Source organism: Phanerochaete carnosa (assembly GCF_000300595.1).
Source record: "Phanerochaete carnosa HHB-10118-sp unplaced genomic scaffold PHACAscaffold_10, whole genome shotgun sequence".
NCBI lineage: Eukaryota > Fungi > Basidiomycota > Agaricomycetes > Polyporales > Phanerochaetaceae > Phanerochaete > Phanerochaete carnosa.
This window is the reverse complement of record NW_006767637.1, coordinates 1,166,638-1,184,099: the sequence shown is the minus strand read 5'-3', so window position 1 is coordinate 1,184,099 and position 17,462 is coordinate 1,166,638. Positions and strand designations below refer to the sequence as shown.

At 54.5% G+C, this 17,462-nt stretch overlaps 6 protein-coding genes across 6 annotated transcripts; 3 read left to right on the top strand and 3 right to left on the bottom strand.

The window, feature by feature from the left end:
- Positions 1-53: 53 nt before the first annotated feature.
- On the bottom strand, positions 54-928 carry PHACADRAFT_263190 (uncharacterized protein; the record flags this gene model as incomplete). Its single annotated transcript, XM_007400272.1, has 6 exons — positions 722-928; positions 560-668; positions 329-499; positions 256-272; positions 144-195; positions 54-90 (listed from the first exon to the last, which is right to left on the bottom strand). Coding segments are annotated over exons 1-4 (470 nt in total), but the record flags the coding sequence as incomplete, so codon positions are not given.
- Positions 929-1,681: 753 nt separating this feature from the next.
- Positions 1,682-2,667, bottom strand: PHACADRAFT_263189 (uncharacterized protein). Its single transcript, XM_007400271.1, has one exon. The coding sequence runs from the start codon at positions 2,657-2,659 to the stop codon at positions 1,847-1,849; it is 813 nt and encodes a 270-aa protein (XP_007400333.1). The 5' UTR covers positions 2,660-2,667; the 3' UTR covers positions 1,682-1,846.
- Positions 2,668-3,548: 881 nt separating this feature from the next.
- PHACADRAFT_263188 (uncharacterized protein) lies at positions 3,549-4,885 on the bottom strand. The gene is made up of 4 exons (XM_007400270.1): positions 4,532-4,885; positions 4,339-4,482; positions 3,767-4,286; positions 3,549-3,715 (listed from the first exon to the last, which is right to left on the bottom strand). Exons 1-4 carry the CDS (start codon positions 4,782-4,784, stop codon positions 3,613-3,615), a joined length of 1,020 nt encoding a protein of 339 aa, XP_007400332.1. The 5' UTR covers positions 4,785-4,885; the 3' UTR covers positions 3,549-3,612.
- A 436-nt stretch (positions 4,886-5,321) lies between these two features.
- On the top strand, positions 5,322-6,267 carry PHACADRAFT_177851 (uncharacterized protein). The gene is made up of 4 exons (XM_007400269.1): positions 5,322-5,585; positions 5,642-5,729; positions 5,785-5,881; positions 5,933-6,267. The coding sequence occupies exons 1-4, from the start codon at positions 5,524-5,526 to the stop codon at positions 6,073-6,075; spliced, it is 390 nt and encodes a 129-aa protein (XP_007400331.1). The 5' UTR covers positions 5,322-5,523; the 3' UTR covers positions 6,076-6,267.
- A 5,243-nt stretch (positions 6,268-11,510) lies between these two features.
- On the top strand, positions 11,511-14,201 carry PHACADRAFT_263184 (uncharacterized protein). The gene is made up of 4 exons (XM_007400268.1): positions 11,511-11,866; positions 11,926-12,028; positions 12,086-13,232; positions 13,292-14,201. The coding sequence occupies exons 1-4, from the start codon at positions 11,643-11,645 to the stop codon at positions 13,666-13,668; spliced, it is 1,851 nt and encodes a 616-aa protein (XP_007400330.1). The 5' UTR covers positions 11,511-11,642; the 3' UTR covers positions 13,669-14,201.
- A 332-nt stretch (positions 14,202-14,533) lies between these two features.
- PHACADRAFT_263182 (uncharacterized protein) lies at positions 14,534-14,766 on the top strand (the record flags this gene model as incomplete). Its single annotated transcript, XM_007400267.1, has 1 exon — positions 14,534-14,766. Exon 1 carries the CDS (start codon positions 14,599-14,601, stop codon positions 14,761-14,763), a length of 165 nt encoding a protein of 54 aa, XP_007400329.1. The 5' UTR covers positions 14,534-14,598.
- Between the last annotated feature and the right edge of the window lie 2,696 nt (positions 14,767-17,462).

Below are 17,462 nucleotides of genomic sequence, written 5' to 3'. Positions count from 1 at the left end.
CGGGATTTACGCTGCGGTACACCTGCCATGAGAACTCCCCCCTTCGAAACAATCGACTGTGGAAGTCGGTTAGCTAGGGTCGCGGCGTTGCTAATGACTTCATTAATACGTCAACCGGTAACTTGCAATGAAGAGCTACGCACAATAGTGGAAATTTGCCGAGGCTAGTGGGTATCGAGTAGGTCCTGCGGTCATCTAGGAGCGTGGGGGTACTCAGAGTTCTTGCGCAGAACTTCATCACCGCGATACACTAACCAGGTACCCTGACCGTTCTGTTGTACAGCTATGTTAGCCCCAGCGGACTATCAGCACCTCCAATGAGACTTACCTCATGAAGCTGATATTTACGCCACCGACATGAATCAAGTCGTCACGCCAGCCGAATCTGGCGGTGTTGACGTCCCCAAACGGCTGGTTTCTGATGTTCGGATTTCTAGCCTCTGTTGCTGCGGTGGATTGTAGGAAATATCGATAATAGTAGCGACACAGTGGCTCATCGCTACGGGAATGTTGCCACGAAATTAGGCGCCGTCAGAGAATACGAAGATTCATAACGTACGCATTGACAGACCCGGCCATCAAGCCGAGATCGAGACTGGATTTCTCCTCTGTGACATCTGCTGAGACTATTTGCGAGCGAGTAATAAAGTTTTTGGGTGCGGGACAGCCTGCGTCTTCGACGTCTACATGGTGCTGCCGACCAAGACCTGGAATATCTCACCATTAGCTTCCAAACGCTTGGCGAGGTACTCGAAAGATATCGGAGTCGGTACGCTCTTCAGAATGAGCTGTCTGGTCTCCCCCTCTAAAGCGGAGGTGTCGACGACGACGTCGATAGTTCGACTTTCTACGCCGGGACTCGCCGCGCTAGTTGCCTGGGGGATCTTCGAGGCCATACTCGTGAAGGCGATGTCGATGCAGGCCGAAAGCTACCCATGTCTGAACCTCGATGTAGTAGTACAGGTGGAAGGTAAGAGCAGCCGTATTCGCACATCGTGAAAAACTGGGTATATAGCGTTGATAACTCGGCGACAGACGGGTATGGAAGGCTTGTGTCGTAAGACACGGAGAAATCAGCTTCCATGCACCAAGCTCAGATGCGGTGCATCATTCTCACCTCCATGTGCTGTATCTGCTGCCGGAGTGCTTTAGAGGTTGTGCCCAGCTTAGATGAACGCTGAACGCATAATCAAGTTCGAGGGCGTATTAATTATATAGCACAATGTACAATGTTGATCCGATCAACGGAAGCCAGCGGATCAGTAAGCTGAGAAGGCGCGGATAGAGGCGGATAGAGAGATGAAGGGCGTCAAAAGGGCATTGTACGTTATTGCTTCTTCGTAGCATCGGAAGACAATCTCAAAACGTTATCTGCAGTGCGCATAAATGTTCCAACAGACCTCCTATGCACGGCTCGATAGCACAACCACGCACTCGTCGGCCATGTTAGCAGTGAAACAGTCTCAACCCACCTCGCTCTCTGCGAGGCTTCCGCCATGATCTTCCAGCGACAATTCGGTAGTGCTTCAGACAACGATTTTCAGGGAGGCTATCCGCACAATCCAGGCACAGCAGATGCCCGCAAGACTACGGCAGTTAGGCTGCAGTGGTGTAGCAAAAATCACACCTGTCCTTCTTAGGGTTCGCGTTCGCGTTTGCACGGCGCCGAGCGGGTCTCTCGTCTTCGAAATCTGGTAGTCCGGTTGTGTGTACGGGTGATCAGAACGTGATGTTTATTGGTGTGATAGTCTAAAGGAGTCGATAACGTGCTTAACGCACAGCTGGCCCCCGGATGGCATCCAAGCTATTGCAAGAGCATGAAGTACGCTGCTGGATCGACAGGGCTCTACGGTGGGGAAGCGTTCACATCGCTATCCTCTCTGAATCTAAGATTATCTTCGCGAGCGTCTTCCGCGCGGCGCGCGTTGCTGTGCGAGTCTAGAACAGGCTTAGGTGGTCCCCGGGGAGGCCTGCGACGGGGATCTCTCGAAGGATCGCAGATTGTAGCTGGTGGTACCGGAAGACTGTTGACCTGAAGCTGTGATGATGGTTGGGCTACAGCGCTGAAGGCGATGCTGATGACAGCAGGCTGAACTGGAACTTGGCGAGCTTGGACAGACTGAGGCTGCACGCTGTGGCATGAACCAGGGGATAATTGAGCAGTCCGCAGTGGTAAGACAAGGGGATGCATTGGGGAACCTCGGGATGCTGATGACGCAGTGCTGACTGTCCCTTCTTGAGACTGAGCTGCGAGAGCCGCATGCTGCTGAGCCCAAAAGAGCGTCGAACCCGGAGGATAGACGGGCTGTTTGCCCTTGTGCTCCAAAATTGACCGCCTGTCGCCAAACGACTTCTTTTGAACACGTTCGACACGGCTAGTCGTGGGAGACGGGCTGTCGGTGGAGTGGTCAGAGATATCAGAGTTGCGCTGGCGTTTGTGATCGGGCTCGTGGACTGCATGATCGCCGCTGTCCAAACTCTCTTCGCAAGAACGCTTCCTCTTGAGGCGCTTACTAATTTGTGCGGGAGGTGTGCGCGGGGCAGTAGCGACATTCTGCAGATGCAATCTGGTGAGTCGCTGATCAACAGAACCAGGCATTTCCATAGCCCCGTGCGCTGTCTGCTCGCTAGGAGGAATAGGTAGACTCTCGGACGGCATCCTATGAGACGGGTGAGCGCAGACACACCGCAACCTAACGCTTGCTTACGAGGTATCTGCCCGTTCGTCGTTAAAAAATTCTTCATCGACGCAATCGCCATCACTGTCCGCGTCGCCTTCCTCATGATCGTCATGGCCTGAATTGTCATCTTCGTAACCATCGTCGCAGAGCAGATCGGATTTGCCTAATACTTTGCCCAGCAGATAATGGAGAAAATCTGGCCCTGCTAGGCGACCTATGTTGTGAATGAGGCTCATGACCTCCATTAATTCGACGTCCGTGTTCAGATCGGCCAGGGTAACCTCGGACATTAGCCTGTCTGCTTGCGCACGAACGTCTTCGATATACCGAAGCGTGTCCCCTCTAATCTGTCGAAGATGGTCTACCATGGAGTCCAGCCAGGAAGGATCTTCGGGTTCGAGGCCCGGGAAGGAGAATGAGAGGTGTTTCTTATCGGGGTGCGTGTCGCTGCCGGCTGCGGCGCGAATGTTGGACTTGGGGAACCAAGAATTGAAGATGCCGTCCTGTTCCTGCCCAGTATGTACTTGCTGGCCACACCTCCGGCGCCGTTTTTCTATCTTTGGAGTAGGTATGTCGGGCGATGAGGACTAAATGGAGGCTTCAGCTGCGTCGTGTGGCGCAAATACGTACGGCTTACTCGTTCAGAGGAATCGTTCTGCTTGCCGTCTTTACGTCTTGCGCAAGGCATAGTTGATTAGGTGAATGAGATAGCGCAGTTTGCGGGGAAAGGGATCTGCGGCAAGTCGTGTCAGTCGAAGAGGACAAGGTGAATGAGTAGCTTGGGCCACCCTCATGGGCTTTACAACGATCGCGACCATAAAAGGCAATGATCGAACAAAGGACCGATACTGCCTGTCGCATCAATCTGACAAGTGATCGATATTCGATACTCACAAGTGCTACAAAATCCTACATGATACCAAATATGCAACTAATTATCTACGTCTGGTGACGGTACGCGGCGGAGATCATCGCGGGAGGACGCGAGGAATGTAGCGGAAACAGGGGGTAGCACTAACTCTTCGGCTTGTGGGCTTTACATACTTCGTTAGAGAAGTTTCCGCAAGAATGGGACGAGCACTCACCCGAAGTTCGCGCGTAGGACCTCGTCCAGTAAGGCATCCTTGCGCTCCCTCCATAACTGCTCCTCGTGGCGCACCATTCGTAGCTCTTCAATAAGATGCGCGTGTTCGTCGAGAAGATGCTTGTGCTTCGCTTTCATCAAGATGTACTTCACCATCGTTGGGGTTCGCCCGAAAATTAGTCCCGTGCCGGGATCTTGCATAGCGAGAAGATGTGGCGGTATTTCATCTTCGGGGTCGGACTCGTCGTCAAAGTCAGGGCTGAGTGAACGGCCATTGCTGTTGACATTGGTATGGTCTCCATTCGCATCCATGGGCGACATCCGGTCGTCGAAATCTCCGTTGTCTGGGGGATCGATTTTGAAAGTGCTGTAGCCGTCGGTGGTAGGTTGAACAGTCGGCTCCGCTTCGTCGCGCTTTCGCTTTCTGTTTCCACCGCGCCCGGGAGCAGGAGGTACCATGTTGTGTTGCATGCGCATATGCTTTGCGAGAGCATCGGAGCGGGTGAATGACTTGTCACACTCTACAGAAGCATGTCTATGGGTGGATTCCAATCAAGAGAATATCTTACAGACCTGGGCGAGTACAGATGAATGGTTTCTCGCCAGTATGCGAGCGTATGTGAGAAATCAGGGCGAAGCGAGATGTCTGCGCTATCCCTCTGCGGGCACAGGTCTTCCATTCGCATGTGTAATTGGACTTGTGCACACCAATATGATCTGGAATAGAAGTTGCGGTATATCCTTCCGCTAATACGTGACTTCTCACCATTATGTATGTGATCAATCAGGGAGGGCAGATGGTCGAACACCTTGCCACAGTCCTCCCACTGACAAGTCATGGTATCATCTCCTTCTGTGACAGGAAACTGCCCTTCGGCTGGTAGTGGCGAGGCAGGTCGCGAGACTTCAATACCCTCATATCCAGTAGATTGGAACTCGTCGCCAGAGGAAGAGTCGGAAGAATGAGAAGACTCGACACCCGGAGAAGGCGAAAGAGAATAGTATGAGCTCTGAGCCATTTGGTCGCTTTAGCGTCAAAATCCGCCGGGTTACCGAAGCAATAGGCCTTGTATGTAAGGAGGGTCCGTGAGAGGGATTGGGGTTACAAACAAAGGCCGAGCAGCTTGGTGGGGGATGGTCGATGAGCTGCAACAGACGCGCGTCGCGTACTACTGTGCGCGAAACGCGTCTGTTAGCTGGTAACAAGATTTATAAGTGTGGGAAAATTATACTTACGTGTCATTGCTCGCGTCACTTGTCAACGTTGCAACTCTGGTCGTAATCTCTTCAACGATGAGTTCACCATTTGCGACATATCCTACCCCCGAGCGCACATTCTTGCCAGCAAATCCTGGTGCTCGAGCGACATCGACAGCCACGCCTGCCAGAGGCACTGGAGCCAAGCGTGGTCGAAAGCCAAAGAATGCAAATCTGACCACAGAGTCCGCCCGCACATCGCCCCAGACCTCGCCGACCACGAGTCTACCCACGCCCCTACAGTGGACTACCATTCAGTCCAATACCCCCGGACCGAGCACCGTTGCGTACTCTGATGGCGGCTCCGCAGGTCCTTCGAATGCCAATCAAGAGCAGAATGCTCAGCTCAGCTCAGAGACAGGAGGCGTCATAAGCCTTCCTGGAGTAATTGTCAACCCGCCTGCTACAGGAGACAGTTCTGCAGCTCAGCTAGCGGGCGCTGCGATTGGGGTTCCTGGTGCCGATGAAGATGGAGACGGAGAAGATGAGCTGCTACCTGCCATGGCCGACGATGATTACTCCGCTCAGCTGTCGTGGCAGAGTCAATCCAAAGACAACCTAAAGTACGCTACGACTATTGACGTTGCCTCCGACTTACATTCAATACTGGTACTCGTAGAGTCCTTATGGACAACTTCAGCCCTGCCCAATATGACAGGTTCGAGGCATATCGCAGACACGCGCTTCCTAAGCAAGCTGTCCGAAAAGTAGGCGGTAAGCTACCAGGATCTACTGCGATTGCTCACTTCCTTTCATCGCTAGGTAATCCAGCAGACCTTAGGCCAGCAAGTCTCACAGCCTGTGGCGCAGATTGTGGCCGGTTTCTCGAAAGTTTTCGTAGGTGAGATCATAGAGAAAGGTACGCACATCATGCTTCTAGTCCTTGCTGCAAGGTTACATAGCAGGTTAGCTCGAGCGGTGCAACAGAGGCGAGGAGAGACAGGCCCTTTGTCACCTGATCACCTTCGAGAGGCATACCGACTATACCAGGAGGAAACTGGACGTGTTGGCTCAGCGCGTCCCCTTCGGTCCAAGCGAATATTCATAAAATGATGCTCCTTCACGCGTACATACACTATCATATCGCCGATAGATTGACCGACTGACGGGGCGCCATGAAGTCGCCTTTCGTTCCACATTTCCCTGTAGTTGACTTGTGTCGAGGATACGAGCTTCTTGTGAGTTTATTTACCTCCGTATTGCGTTATGTACAGAGCTCAGCTGGTGTAATGTTGCTGTGTATGTCATATATCTGTCGCAAAAGTGAAACAGTGCTGGGCTAGTGGCTGGATCATTAGTCTGTGGCGTCTGTCACGCGAAGACAGAGACGACATGCATTGAACACTTCTGCTTATGATCGTACTAGAATTTCCGCGATAGTATCAAGTGAGTTCCTGCCGTCGTTCTTTCAGTAACCAATGACATTTGATTAGAGCCTTGACAGCTTCAGGTGACTCGTTTACGGCACCTGCATTATCCCTGTGGAGGGCCAATCTATCATCTTCGAGCTTTAGAAGCTAGTCCAAGCAACACAAACTGATGGTTGCTGCTCTCTGTGGAGTGTGCACATGGGATAGAGGGTACTATGGGTGTCACATGAGGTCAGTGCTTCTGCTCACGTTACCAAGTGACTAGACGAAAGGACTGGGACGCATATAAGTCGCCACGAGTCGGTTCCCAAATGACAGTTTCGCGAAGCGGAACATGGAAGTCAGGGGTGACGGGAAATGGTGATCACTCCCTTCAGCATTTTCTATCGTTCGTTGATCTCTAGGTCTGTTACCTCATGGGGGCATCAAATGCCGGGAAGCTCAAAGGGTGGTGCGCGGTGTGGATGATTAAAGTTAACAAACATGCTAAAATGCAGCTACCATTCATTAGCAGATCGTACTCGGTCGCTGGGCCGAACACCCGGCTATGCTGTGCTTCTCATGCTGAATAGCAGCGAATCAGGCCCCACATTGCACGACGCGGTACGATACGACGCGCAAGTAGCTTCTGTCTCAGGCCTCAGCGGGGCGTGTCGGTGCGAGTTCAACACGTTAAACGCTAGCGCCTTCCGATCGCACCTGGGCAGTAGTAGTATTGCGCCTCGCGCCTAAACCTGCCATCTGGCGCTCTCATCCCACTGCAATGATGAGACGGCGACAGTGCGCTGGGCGTCGCCATCTTGCGGGGTCGGGAGCAATAGCGACCTGCGGTGAGCACACACGGTACCCTTGACGCACCTCCCGTAATCAACAGACGGGAGAAGGGAAACAAGCTGGTGCTCCTTTTCGAAGGCACCATGTTCTCCGACAGGGTTTTCTATTGCGTCTCGCCCGTCGTCAGTGGTCTCCCCGCGCTCTACGGAGTGTTCTTCCATTGCGGCATTCTGAACATAACGGCAGCCCTACTAGTCAAAATACAGTCAAATTCAGCGGGAGAAGCTCCGCGAATTTGACGAATGCACGAGGTAGAATGCTCAACCGCACGGGCGATCGCTAGCACCGACGGTGGTCACAAGGCAACTGCAGGGCAATGATGGCGCAATCGACTGGCCGGGCATACATACTGCGCCCGGGGCTGCGTGGTCGGCCAAGGCCTCGGGGATCGCCAACAGTGTCTTCTAGCGTCCGCGTCTTCCAGCGTCGAGACGCACCTGCCAGGCATCACTTGTCCGGATGCTACACTGTGGTCCCCATGGGTCCACAAGGCGCGTAATGCATTACAAAGCAGCAGGGCGCTGCTGAACAATTAAGTTCTAACGAGCTTTGGATGAGTGGTATTGACAGGGCGTAAGTACTGAGTGCTATTGCAGGCGCGCCAGGATTACGGTATGGTAGTAATAAAACGCGAAAGTTCTACCGAAACTGGTGCTTCGGCATCGAGCTGCGGTAGCCGGACGTGACGAAATGTAGTCCGCCGCCACTGAAGACTCTACTGATACCTGTGTACGCCGTCTGCGTCGGTAGCGATGCTTCGTTTGGCCATTGCTTACAATTGTGAGCGAAAGTTGAGCAACCCACCGGGTTAACGGAGATAGTACCCGCCAGGATGCAGTGCAGGTTAGCCAGTGAACATGAAACTAGAGGCCCGCCGATCGATTTGGGCGCAGGATCCCACGGCGTAGGCTTAGCAACACATACTTATAAGGTAAGACAGGGCGGGTCGACGAGCCCCTATCCGGCGGGCCCGCCGACGATGACTTTCCCGCCCGAGTCTATGTTTGGATATTACAGTCCGCTGATTCACGCATCGCAGGAGAAGGCTGCGATTGGACGTCGTATGCTGCTACAAGTCCTTCGAGCGGCCCCTCAAATGTCTGTGTCAAATCTCGGGAGATACCGCCGTCCATGACGGCAGGGACGCGCATCCCCATTTGGCGGACTACGGGAGCCGCTGTCGCAACGAACAGCCAGGTCTCGGGGGACGCTACTAAACGCTACCGACCAGAAACGCCGCAACTCCCGCTATAACTGAGTGGATGCCGGGTAGCTACTGTACATCCCGCGTCTTGCATCGAGTAGTGCACCCGCAATGACCGACAAAGCCGACATGCGCGGTCTGTAGGAGCCACATCCGAGGGTTCATGCTGAAACGTAGCTCGTCGTGCCACGCGCCGATGCCCTTGTGGGGCCGCCGTCCCGTCATCCTCATTGCACAAAGAACGCCGTGCTAGCGCCAACCCGGCCATCTGTCAGCGACACCCGCGTTCTCCGTATGTCTAGCGGTCCACAGTGCCCAAGTGCCACGTCAGCCGAGCGCGCCCCACCGACTGTAGCCGCCGTGGCGTCGCGTTGTGTATGGCCGCTGGGCCAGATGCGGGAGGGGACGAGCACCGGTGCTGCGGCGGACGGCGAGCCGAACCACACAACCTTCTAAGTTAGTCCGTGTCTGACGAGGCCGGAATTTGAGATGCGGTCACAATTAGGAAGTCGCTAGTGCGGCGGTGCTGCTGCCTCGCGACACAGGAGGATCAGATAAGTGCCAGATATCCGTGAATCGAAGGCTCACAAACCACATGCATTGTGCGTCTCCGAGTGGCAACATCTGGGGACTGGGCTGTGGACACCCACGCTGGATCGATTGGGGAGGTCTGCCCAGTGTGTGCCCCCCTCGTGACATGCTGTGCGATTGTGTGTGATCATGATTGCTGCTATCCGCTTCATTCGTACCGTCGCGGAGGGTTGGGCCGAGCTCGCTGGTTGAATGCTTCCCCGCCCGGGCCATCAATATCGGCCGATGGGGCGGGTGTCCTGAAATGGCAATAATGAGCGCCCGAGAAAGACACATCGGACTGTGCAACGGGGGTTGCCTGAAGCTTGAAACCTGCTGCTAGCCCCGGAGGACAAAGCGGGCCAGAGCCGCCAACCAGACACATGGGCATCCGTGGCAGTGGAGGGCGCTCCGTGAACCGCGCTGAAAGGCGCCGGCACCGGCATGAACGGCGTGCTCAGTGTGTTCGAGTGGCCACCGGTGTTAACGGGCCAAGATGTCAAGTCGCGCGAGAAGACAAGCTGTAGGCGACATGGCCAAGGACAGCGGGCTAGCTATCAGAGCGAGCGACTGGGAGCGCCGCGTCCGCGCGGTCGTGGCTGTACCAGTTAATATGACAAGGTTTGAGGGCCCAGGGACGGATTGTGAGCACAATGGATCACCGTGAACTCTCGTCAAGAAGCTGGAACAGCCTCGCAACGCAGTTTTAGCGCAGTTCGCAGGCAACGCGTCATTTCCGGGAAGACAACGCGGTTCGACAATCGCCATGTAGTTCGCGTGTTCTAGGCTCAACCTTGTGGCGAAAGTTTGGGAGCGCAGTCGCGGGCATATGCGAGAAGCGCGCCTGGTCTGCCCGTTGCAGATAGACTTGCTTGCGGTTGGGCTCGAACAACGACACGGAGTGCACCGCCGCGAGCGCATGTCGGCGAGAAGAGCCCAAGCAAGGCCCAGGCACGCGATGGCGGCGTGCGCGCGTTTCAATGCCGAACGTACGACTCGAACGGAAGCACAAGCCAGGGATAGCGTGGACTTGGAAGGATCCGTTGTCGCAGCTAGTCGGAGATCCGATGCGCGAGCGGGAAATAGCGAGTCTGGCTGCGCGGGATGGCACTACTGTGTTGTGCACCTGCCCGTAGAAGTTAAGATTCTTAAGAAGTGAGCGAAGCTGAGTGATAGCATGTGACTCGCACTAACGCTGCTCCCCGAGGCACATGTCTATGTCTCTACGGGATCCTTGGACTGATGAGAGAACACAAGTGCGGACATGAACGGACTGATGTGCAGCGCCTGGGCGGACTGTCAGCGCGTACACAAGGATTCGTAAGACGCTGACAGCATTGGGGCAAATAGTCTCCATAGGAAGCTATCGTACTGAACAGGAAGGATGATACATGATAGCCTGGCCACGGAAGACCCGCGCCTGTCAGATGAGCTCGGGCGACGGTTTGCTTTGCTGGCAAGCTCCGCAAGAGATGTGGCGAGCCTGCATAGGCGGTATGAGCAGGATCACAAAGTGCCTGTGGGTGCGAGGACCCGAGTCCGAAACAGCTGAGAGGTAGATTAGGACCGCAGACTCTCATGGGCAAGTGAGTCAGGTCAGATGGCTAGAGATGGCTGTGCTGCTGAGTTTTCTGGATTCGAATGCGGCCCCCGTGCCGTCGCCCTCGCCGCAGACGTATGGCCGACGGAGTTGCAACTTTGTGAGTGGGCATTCTATAGTGAAGGCTTGGTGAGTCTTTATCGGTACCGCATACGACTTGGCATGAGTTCCAGCTGCGCTGACGGAGATGAATCTTGCTGTTGGAGCACGTCCGTCAGGGTTAACGCACCCCGCCAGCCTTACCTAGACGTTCGGGGGAGGGCGGGAGGCCTGATGCGTCTGACGCATGATATCCGCGGCTGGTAGGTAGATCGGATGTTGGTGAGTGCTGTGATCGAACCAACGACATGGCTTGCTTGAGGCCTGTGCTCGGAGTCGATGGCCAATGCGGTCGCTTTCTACCTGTGGGCATGAGAGCGCGTTCAGGATCCGTCACATCGTTCTGGACATGGGAGGTTGTGCTTCCTGACAGGCAAGTGAGGCGCACTACATGCTGTTGGATTCCCGCGAGCACGATTCGCTCTGCCCTCACTTACGGCAGCGGTTGGCAGCACGAGGCGAGCCGGACTCAAGCCCCGCTCGCTGCGAAGGTTGAGCCGACATTACACGGTTCAGGCCAGCAAAGTACAAGGACTTGTAAGCTACTCTAGCAATGCTTTGGCGATGGCAGTGAACGCGAACTCCCGGCGAGGGAGGATGTCGGGTCGGGTGAGACCCCTGACCGACAGCATAGTTCTAGCGCTGTGGGAGCGCTCCGGCGCCAAGTACGCCCTGAGTAAACATGTCCAAATACGGTGACTAGTCCCTCAGCTCCGCTCGATTTGGGATGCGTGCCACGAGCTATATTACTGGGTCGTGGGTTTCACCCAGACCACTCTAATTCGCAATCCCCCCGCCCGTCGTCGCCGTCCATCACAGCACCGACGCCCCTAGCCGCGACTTTCACTCATAACGACCTCTCATATAACAACAGCACCTCTCAACCCTCGCTTAATACCTGCCTCAGGCGACAGACACACTGGCAAACACCTACTACAATCCCATGGCCGCTGCCAGCGCCCAGCCAATTGCTCTTCCCTCTACTTCCAGCAATAATCAGCATGACATTACGATGAACCCTGGCTCCTTCGGGGCTCAGAGCGGTTCTTTCAACGCCAGCTCGTATGCCCGTCGCTTCATCAGCTCACCCATCTCCTTCCGGGCTGGGTCCTTCGGAAGTCGTTTCTATCCTGGCGTCTCACCAGGACAGCTTATGGGTCCCCTAGAGTGCGTGCCGTAGCATCTACCTTGAAGTGTCGACGTTGACCTCATTTTCTCCTTCGCAGCCCCAATGATTTTAGATTTGGCAAGCTGGCTTCGTCGATCGAAAGTGATCGCGGTGCGTCAATCATGAACGCATTGAACGACCTCCAACGTCAGGAGGAGCTGGTGAGTAATTTCGGATCTCTGTTGTATTTCAGATGATCATCTAACGCCATTCTATAGTGCCGTGACTACCAGTGCTGCGGCGTCAACCTCAACGATATGCACGCTCTGGTTGATCATTTCGAAGAGTGCCATGTTGTCGTCGTCGACCCATATGCGCCACAACAGTCTTACCAGAACGTGCCCGCGGGCGTGTCTACCAACGGACAGCCGGCTGTCCCTTACTTCTCTGACGTCCCCTCGGCCCATGTGGCCCCCTCGTATAACCAAGGTTCGTTTGACCCAGACGATATGGAGCTTGACATGGAGAGTACGAGTGCTCCGTCGAGTGGATCTTCGTCACCCCCCGACACGCCGATTTCGACACCTCTTTCGTCTTACCCTTCCATACATCCTCAGCAGGCGTTGCCGATGTCCTCGTCGCCGGGTGGCTCGCGACCCATCTCTGCATTCGACACCACTACCGTGATGCCCTCGCGTACCGGTGTCGCGTCGCTTTCCGTTGGCTTCCCACCGACGCGCTCATCTGGACCTTCGGTCGCTTCGCGCACTGAGGATGCCTTCAATGCCTACGCTGGCTACTCTGATTACTCGTCCCTCATGCCTGGCACGAACCCTTCAGCGGTCCACAGTGTTGACGATCAGCAGAACTTCTCGGGTGCCTACGCCAGCCGGCCAGGATGTGTCCCACCTGCGCTTCTTCTCAATAGCAGCGCTACCACTCCGGCGAGCACCCCCGACCATTCTCGGGTCGCTTCTCCTGTCTCGGGTCAGAATTTGACGTATCCGATCCAGCCCGCTATCGTCCCAGCAGCCTCGTCGTCTACGCAGGCGTCCGCCTCGGCTTCGTCTTCTCATAACGCCCCGCAGACGCCGCGTGCAAGCACGACACTCTCCCGTCCCGCAACCTCGCTCCTCTTGTCGAAGCCGTTCAAGTGCCCGAAGCTAAACTGCAACAAGTCTTACAAGCAGGCAAACGGCCTCAAGTACCACATGACCCATGGCTCGTGTAACTTCGCGCCGCCGAAGGATCTGGAGCAGCTCCAGCAGCTTCTCGCCTCCAAGCGGAGTCAGAAGAGTGACGAGGGTGAGCCGCTTAGCGATGCTGAGCTGCGGGAAGTTGAGAGGGAAGCCGAACGTCGTGTCCGTCCCTACGCCTGTGGTGTCGGCGATTGCCAGCGTCGCTACAAGAACATGAACGGCTTGAGTAAGTTTTCTTTGATTAACAAATCAGGGTTGGTGACTGATGTGACCGATTTCTCGCAGGATATCACTACCAGCACTCCGGCGACCACGGCGCGATGGGTCTCGCGCTTCTGGCCAGTGGCCAGCACGAGTGTCTCCAGCACACTCGGTCTCACTCTAGGCACGTCACGCCTGCCAGCTCGAACCAGACTTCTCAGCGCTCTTCGCCTCTTGCAACCTCGGGTGCGACGCAAGCGCAGTCTGCGTCAACTTACAGTCAGAATGCCAACGCTCCCCCGTCGTATCAGACGTCCACCATGCATCCACCCACGTACACCCTGCAGCCGCAGCAGGTCATGCCCCAGTCTCAGGGCCAGCAGTCTCAGCAGCAGCAGACCGCGCCGATGCAAATGCAGTACATGATGCAAATGCAGACCCAGCAGCGGCGATCGTCATGACGGATCCCCCTGAGGCGAAATTGGGCGACTGAAGCCGTTGTAACACTATCTCACCTTGTACCCTTGCGTCGACGCGAAAGACTGTCATCTTGCACACGACGTGTGGCTATTGAAATTGGCCCGGGCCCGGGCGAAGTCGCTGGATTTTCTTCACCTCACTCTTCCCTCACCACGACGCGACAACGCTTGGCTGCTCTTACGCCAAAAGTACATATCCCCTATAATTCCTCGCCTCTCGTCTCCACTGTTGTCGAATCATATACATCTCTGTATTTTTCCTTACCGTTCTACTCGGGCTCGACTCATACATATGCTGAGTCGACATCATGGAATCCGGTCTCGCGCTTTTGTCGTTGTCTCTTCCTTCTTCTTTTCCCTTCCCTCTGCTTCTGCTTCGACATGTTACATATTACATACCTAATGCGCTTCTTGCTCCCAAAAAGTTTCGCTACAGTGTTTTCTTCCTGTAGCTCTGCCCACCGTCACATAGTCGATAGACCTGGCTGTCATTCGCACAATTAGATCAAACCTCCCGTAATGCAAATAGTGTACTTACGTAGATCCTGTACGCACCTGTACCACCTGGTCGTACGCCAAAATACATCGCGCCTCGAGCGTGTACGGTTACCTTTCCTCTGGCCGAGAGGTCTGATATCGTACCATCGATGGGTTACGGCACACACATACTGTACCTAGACAACGCACACCGGAGAAGGATGCGCCGCTGCCAGCACGGTGTGTAAGCACATGGTGCTAGACCAGCCAAGGCTGCCACGAGAACCACGCTGTTGAAATTGACGGCGACATGCAGAGGTTGTCGCCTAATTTTTGGAAGGCCGACTTTGTCTTCGGAGCGCAGCTTGGGGCCTGATTCTTGATTACCTCTGAACCCGCTGTCACGCACGAAGCTGCCACAAACAGTGCACCGCCATGCGGCGGAAATCCTGGGAACATTGCCGCGGCAGCACTCCGGCCGTGGACAACGCCCGCCCCAGGCGCGTGCAGACGAGTTCGCCGCGCGGCGCGGGGGCTAGACTCGTGCGGGAGAACTCGGCTGCACAGGACGCACAGGCAGGGCCCAGCCGTCGGTGGTAGAGACTGACAGGGCGATTGCACAGCTGCCAGCGACGTGTGGCGATGCGAAGATCATTGCTGTACAGGAAGCGGGCGCGATGCAAGGCGGCAGGTCCCACCAGTCCTGCCGCACATGCCCCGCGTCTGCTTCGCTACCCCGGTCAGCGCGCTGGCCTAGCCCCGCATGCACACGCACACGTCGCGAGGGGCATGGCATCCGAAGCTGCGGCTGACAGAGAGCATTTGATCCGTAATCCGCTCGCACTGGCGGTTTCCGGAGGCTGTCGGGGAGAAGGGTACGACGCTGACAACGGTTGACCAAGCCCGCTCTTTGGGATGACAGTGCAAGTGAGACCGAAGCCAAGAGCGCATGATCTCGTAGAGAAGTGCCACAGGATCAAGATGCAGAGGGGTGTCCATCACGCAGACGCTGCGCAGGGGAAAAGGGGAGGTGGCGGCAGGATACAAGATGACAGACAGGGTGGGGGCATACCGTGCGTGACGATGAGAAGGCTCGTCCAATTTGCTGCCTATAAGGCGGAAAGCCTTTAGGCAGGGCCGCAAAAAAATGGCTCGTTGGCAAGAAAATGTTTTCTTTCCAACAGTAAATTTTTTGGCTGCCGTGTAAAACGCCGGAGGCGCACAACTTTGGCGCACATGAAAAAGACGTAATGTGATTTTTGTCTGTGGTAAAACTTGAAAAATTGTATGGTCAATGAGGTGAATGTATGCGCGGAAGTTCATACCCGCGAGCGCAGACCCCGAGGCGGGCATTTTATAGCATGAACTATGAGCGTTCTGCGTTGAGCGAGAAAAAAAAATTGCAAACCTCGCGGAGCCGGCATATGGCATCCTGCCGTTGACGACTTGGCACTCTGCGACTCTCTAAAATTTTCGTATACTATGCCTTGTTCCGAGTGTATAAACGAGACGTTTATAGTTCGAATCTATTTGAGGCATGGTGCCACTTTTTATAGGTCTTAGTTCACAGTCACATTCTTCGCAACGTCAAACAACTTACAGGATTTTATGAGTTCGGCAAGCAACAGGCGGAGGGCACTGAATTTCGCGCAGGCTTGAGGCGAGCACGCCAGCGCTTCTGCAGCGTCCCTTTTGACGCCTCCAGCCTCCGGCCTGTATCCATCAAATTTGCGAAGTCAGGGCATGCAGCCGCGGCTTGTAAAATGCTCTCCAGAATTTCCTGCTTCCCTGCAAAACGCCACGGGTAAGAAATTGTGTATCTCGACGCGTTGATATACTTAGAAGAAGGATTTGAGGAGGAAGCGAGTCACAGCGCGCGACGAAGTCAAAATCAACAGATACTGTGCCCCGAAGTCGGCCAGGCTACGGCATTTTGCTCCATACTCGTGAATGCATGGTGATAAGAAAAATGCTACACCTCAGATCCACTGGAATGGACATAAACTATTATTCTACCAAGCGGTAAATTTTTCCATTGTTGCTACAGGCACTATGAATATTTTGGTGAGAAGACTGCAGAAACAGCACTTGGCATAGATCTCGGCCGGCCAGGAGCGCGCAGTGCTCAAGCAGGGCGCTTAACTTTGGCCGAGCCGCCGAGAGAGTACACAAGTCGCCATCCGGCCTTCCACAGTCGTTGCACAGCGCAGATTAAAAATAAAACACATGTATCACACTAAATATAGGTAGGGGCGGGTTCTGGGTGTAGATAAATGTTGGCAAAGTTGCCTGTTCTGTTTCTATGGCACAAAGTTCTATGCAGGCATGAAAATAGCAGGTCAGCAGGGATGTGCCTTTGGCACATAACAAAAAATGATAAAATTAAGAGAGCGCAAGAGAAGTAAATTATAACATATACAGAATCCATACAGAATCCATAACATGTGTTTCCTACGCCCCCAACCCTTTGTTGCAAGTGGCGATGTCCTCTTCCTTGGACATCTCCAGAACTGCCCAAGCTGTGACCTTGCTGTTCTAGCTGTGCCCAGAGAACCCTAGAGGCGGAATTAGACTGCAAAAAGTTGGGAGGCAGTAGTACATACCCTAATGTTGATAATGGAGGCAGCTGTACAGGGTGGGGATGGTGATGGGGTGGAAAGAATGGTCGTCAATGAGAGGGGAAGGTCTGGCGCGCTACCAAATTTAGGCATCCTGGCTATTTCGGTGCAGTAATGCACGCATAGCTCAAGTCCCCTTTGACTGATCTTAATAAGATTATACAGTTATATAGAAATGAATACTATTGATATATTTGAGGCCCCATATTATGCTACAACAATGCTGTTGAGCCCAGAATACACGGTTGGCCGAGTGCTGGGCTTGGCCGATTAGGGGGCGGCTGACAGTAGCTAACAGGCTCAGAAGGAGAGGATCCGAAGTTTTGCCTCTGATAGCACGGCACCGTCTAGGACCCATACATAGTAAAAGCTGAGTGTCAATTCCAAACTCGCAGAGCGTACCTCCGGCAAACTGACAATTCAGATATACCTCCGTTCCGGTCTGAAGTTTCGTGACCGTCAGCGCAGCGTCATGGTCGCCAACTGGATGAAATAGCTTCGAAATCCACAGGGTCTGGATAAGGCTCCTTACAAATGTGGGGCAGTATCTGCGTATGCGGGGATATCGAAAACATCCGAATATCATCATCAGGACACGCTAGAATACAACCTGTCTCTGTGTCAGAGTGATCAAACACACGGACAACGTGCAGAGGTGCGACGAAGAGAAGGAGCCAACGA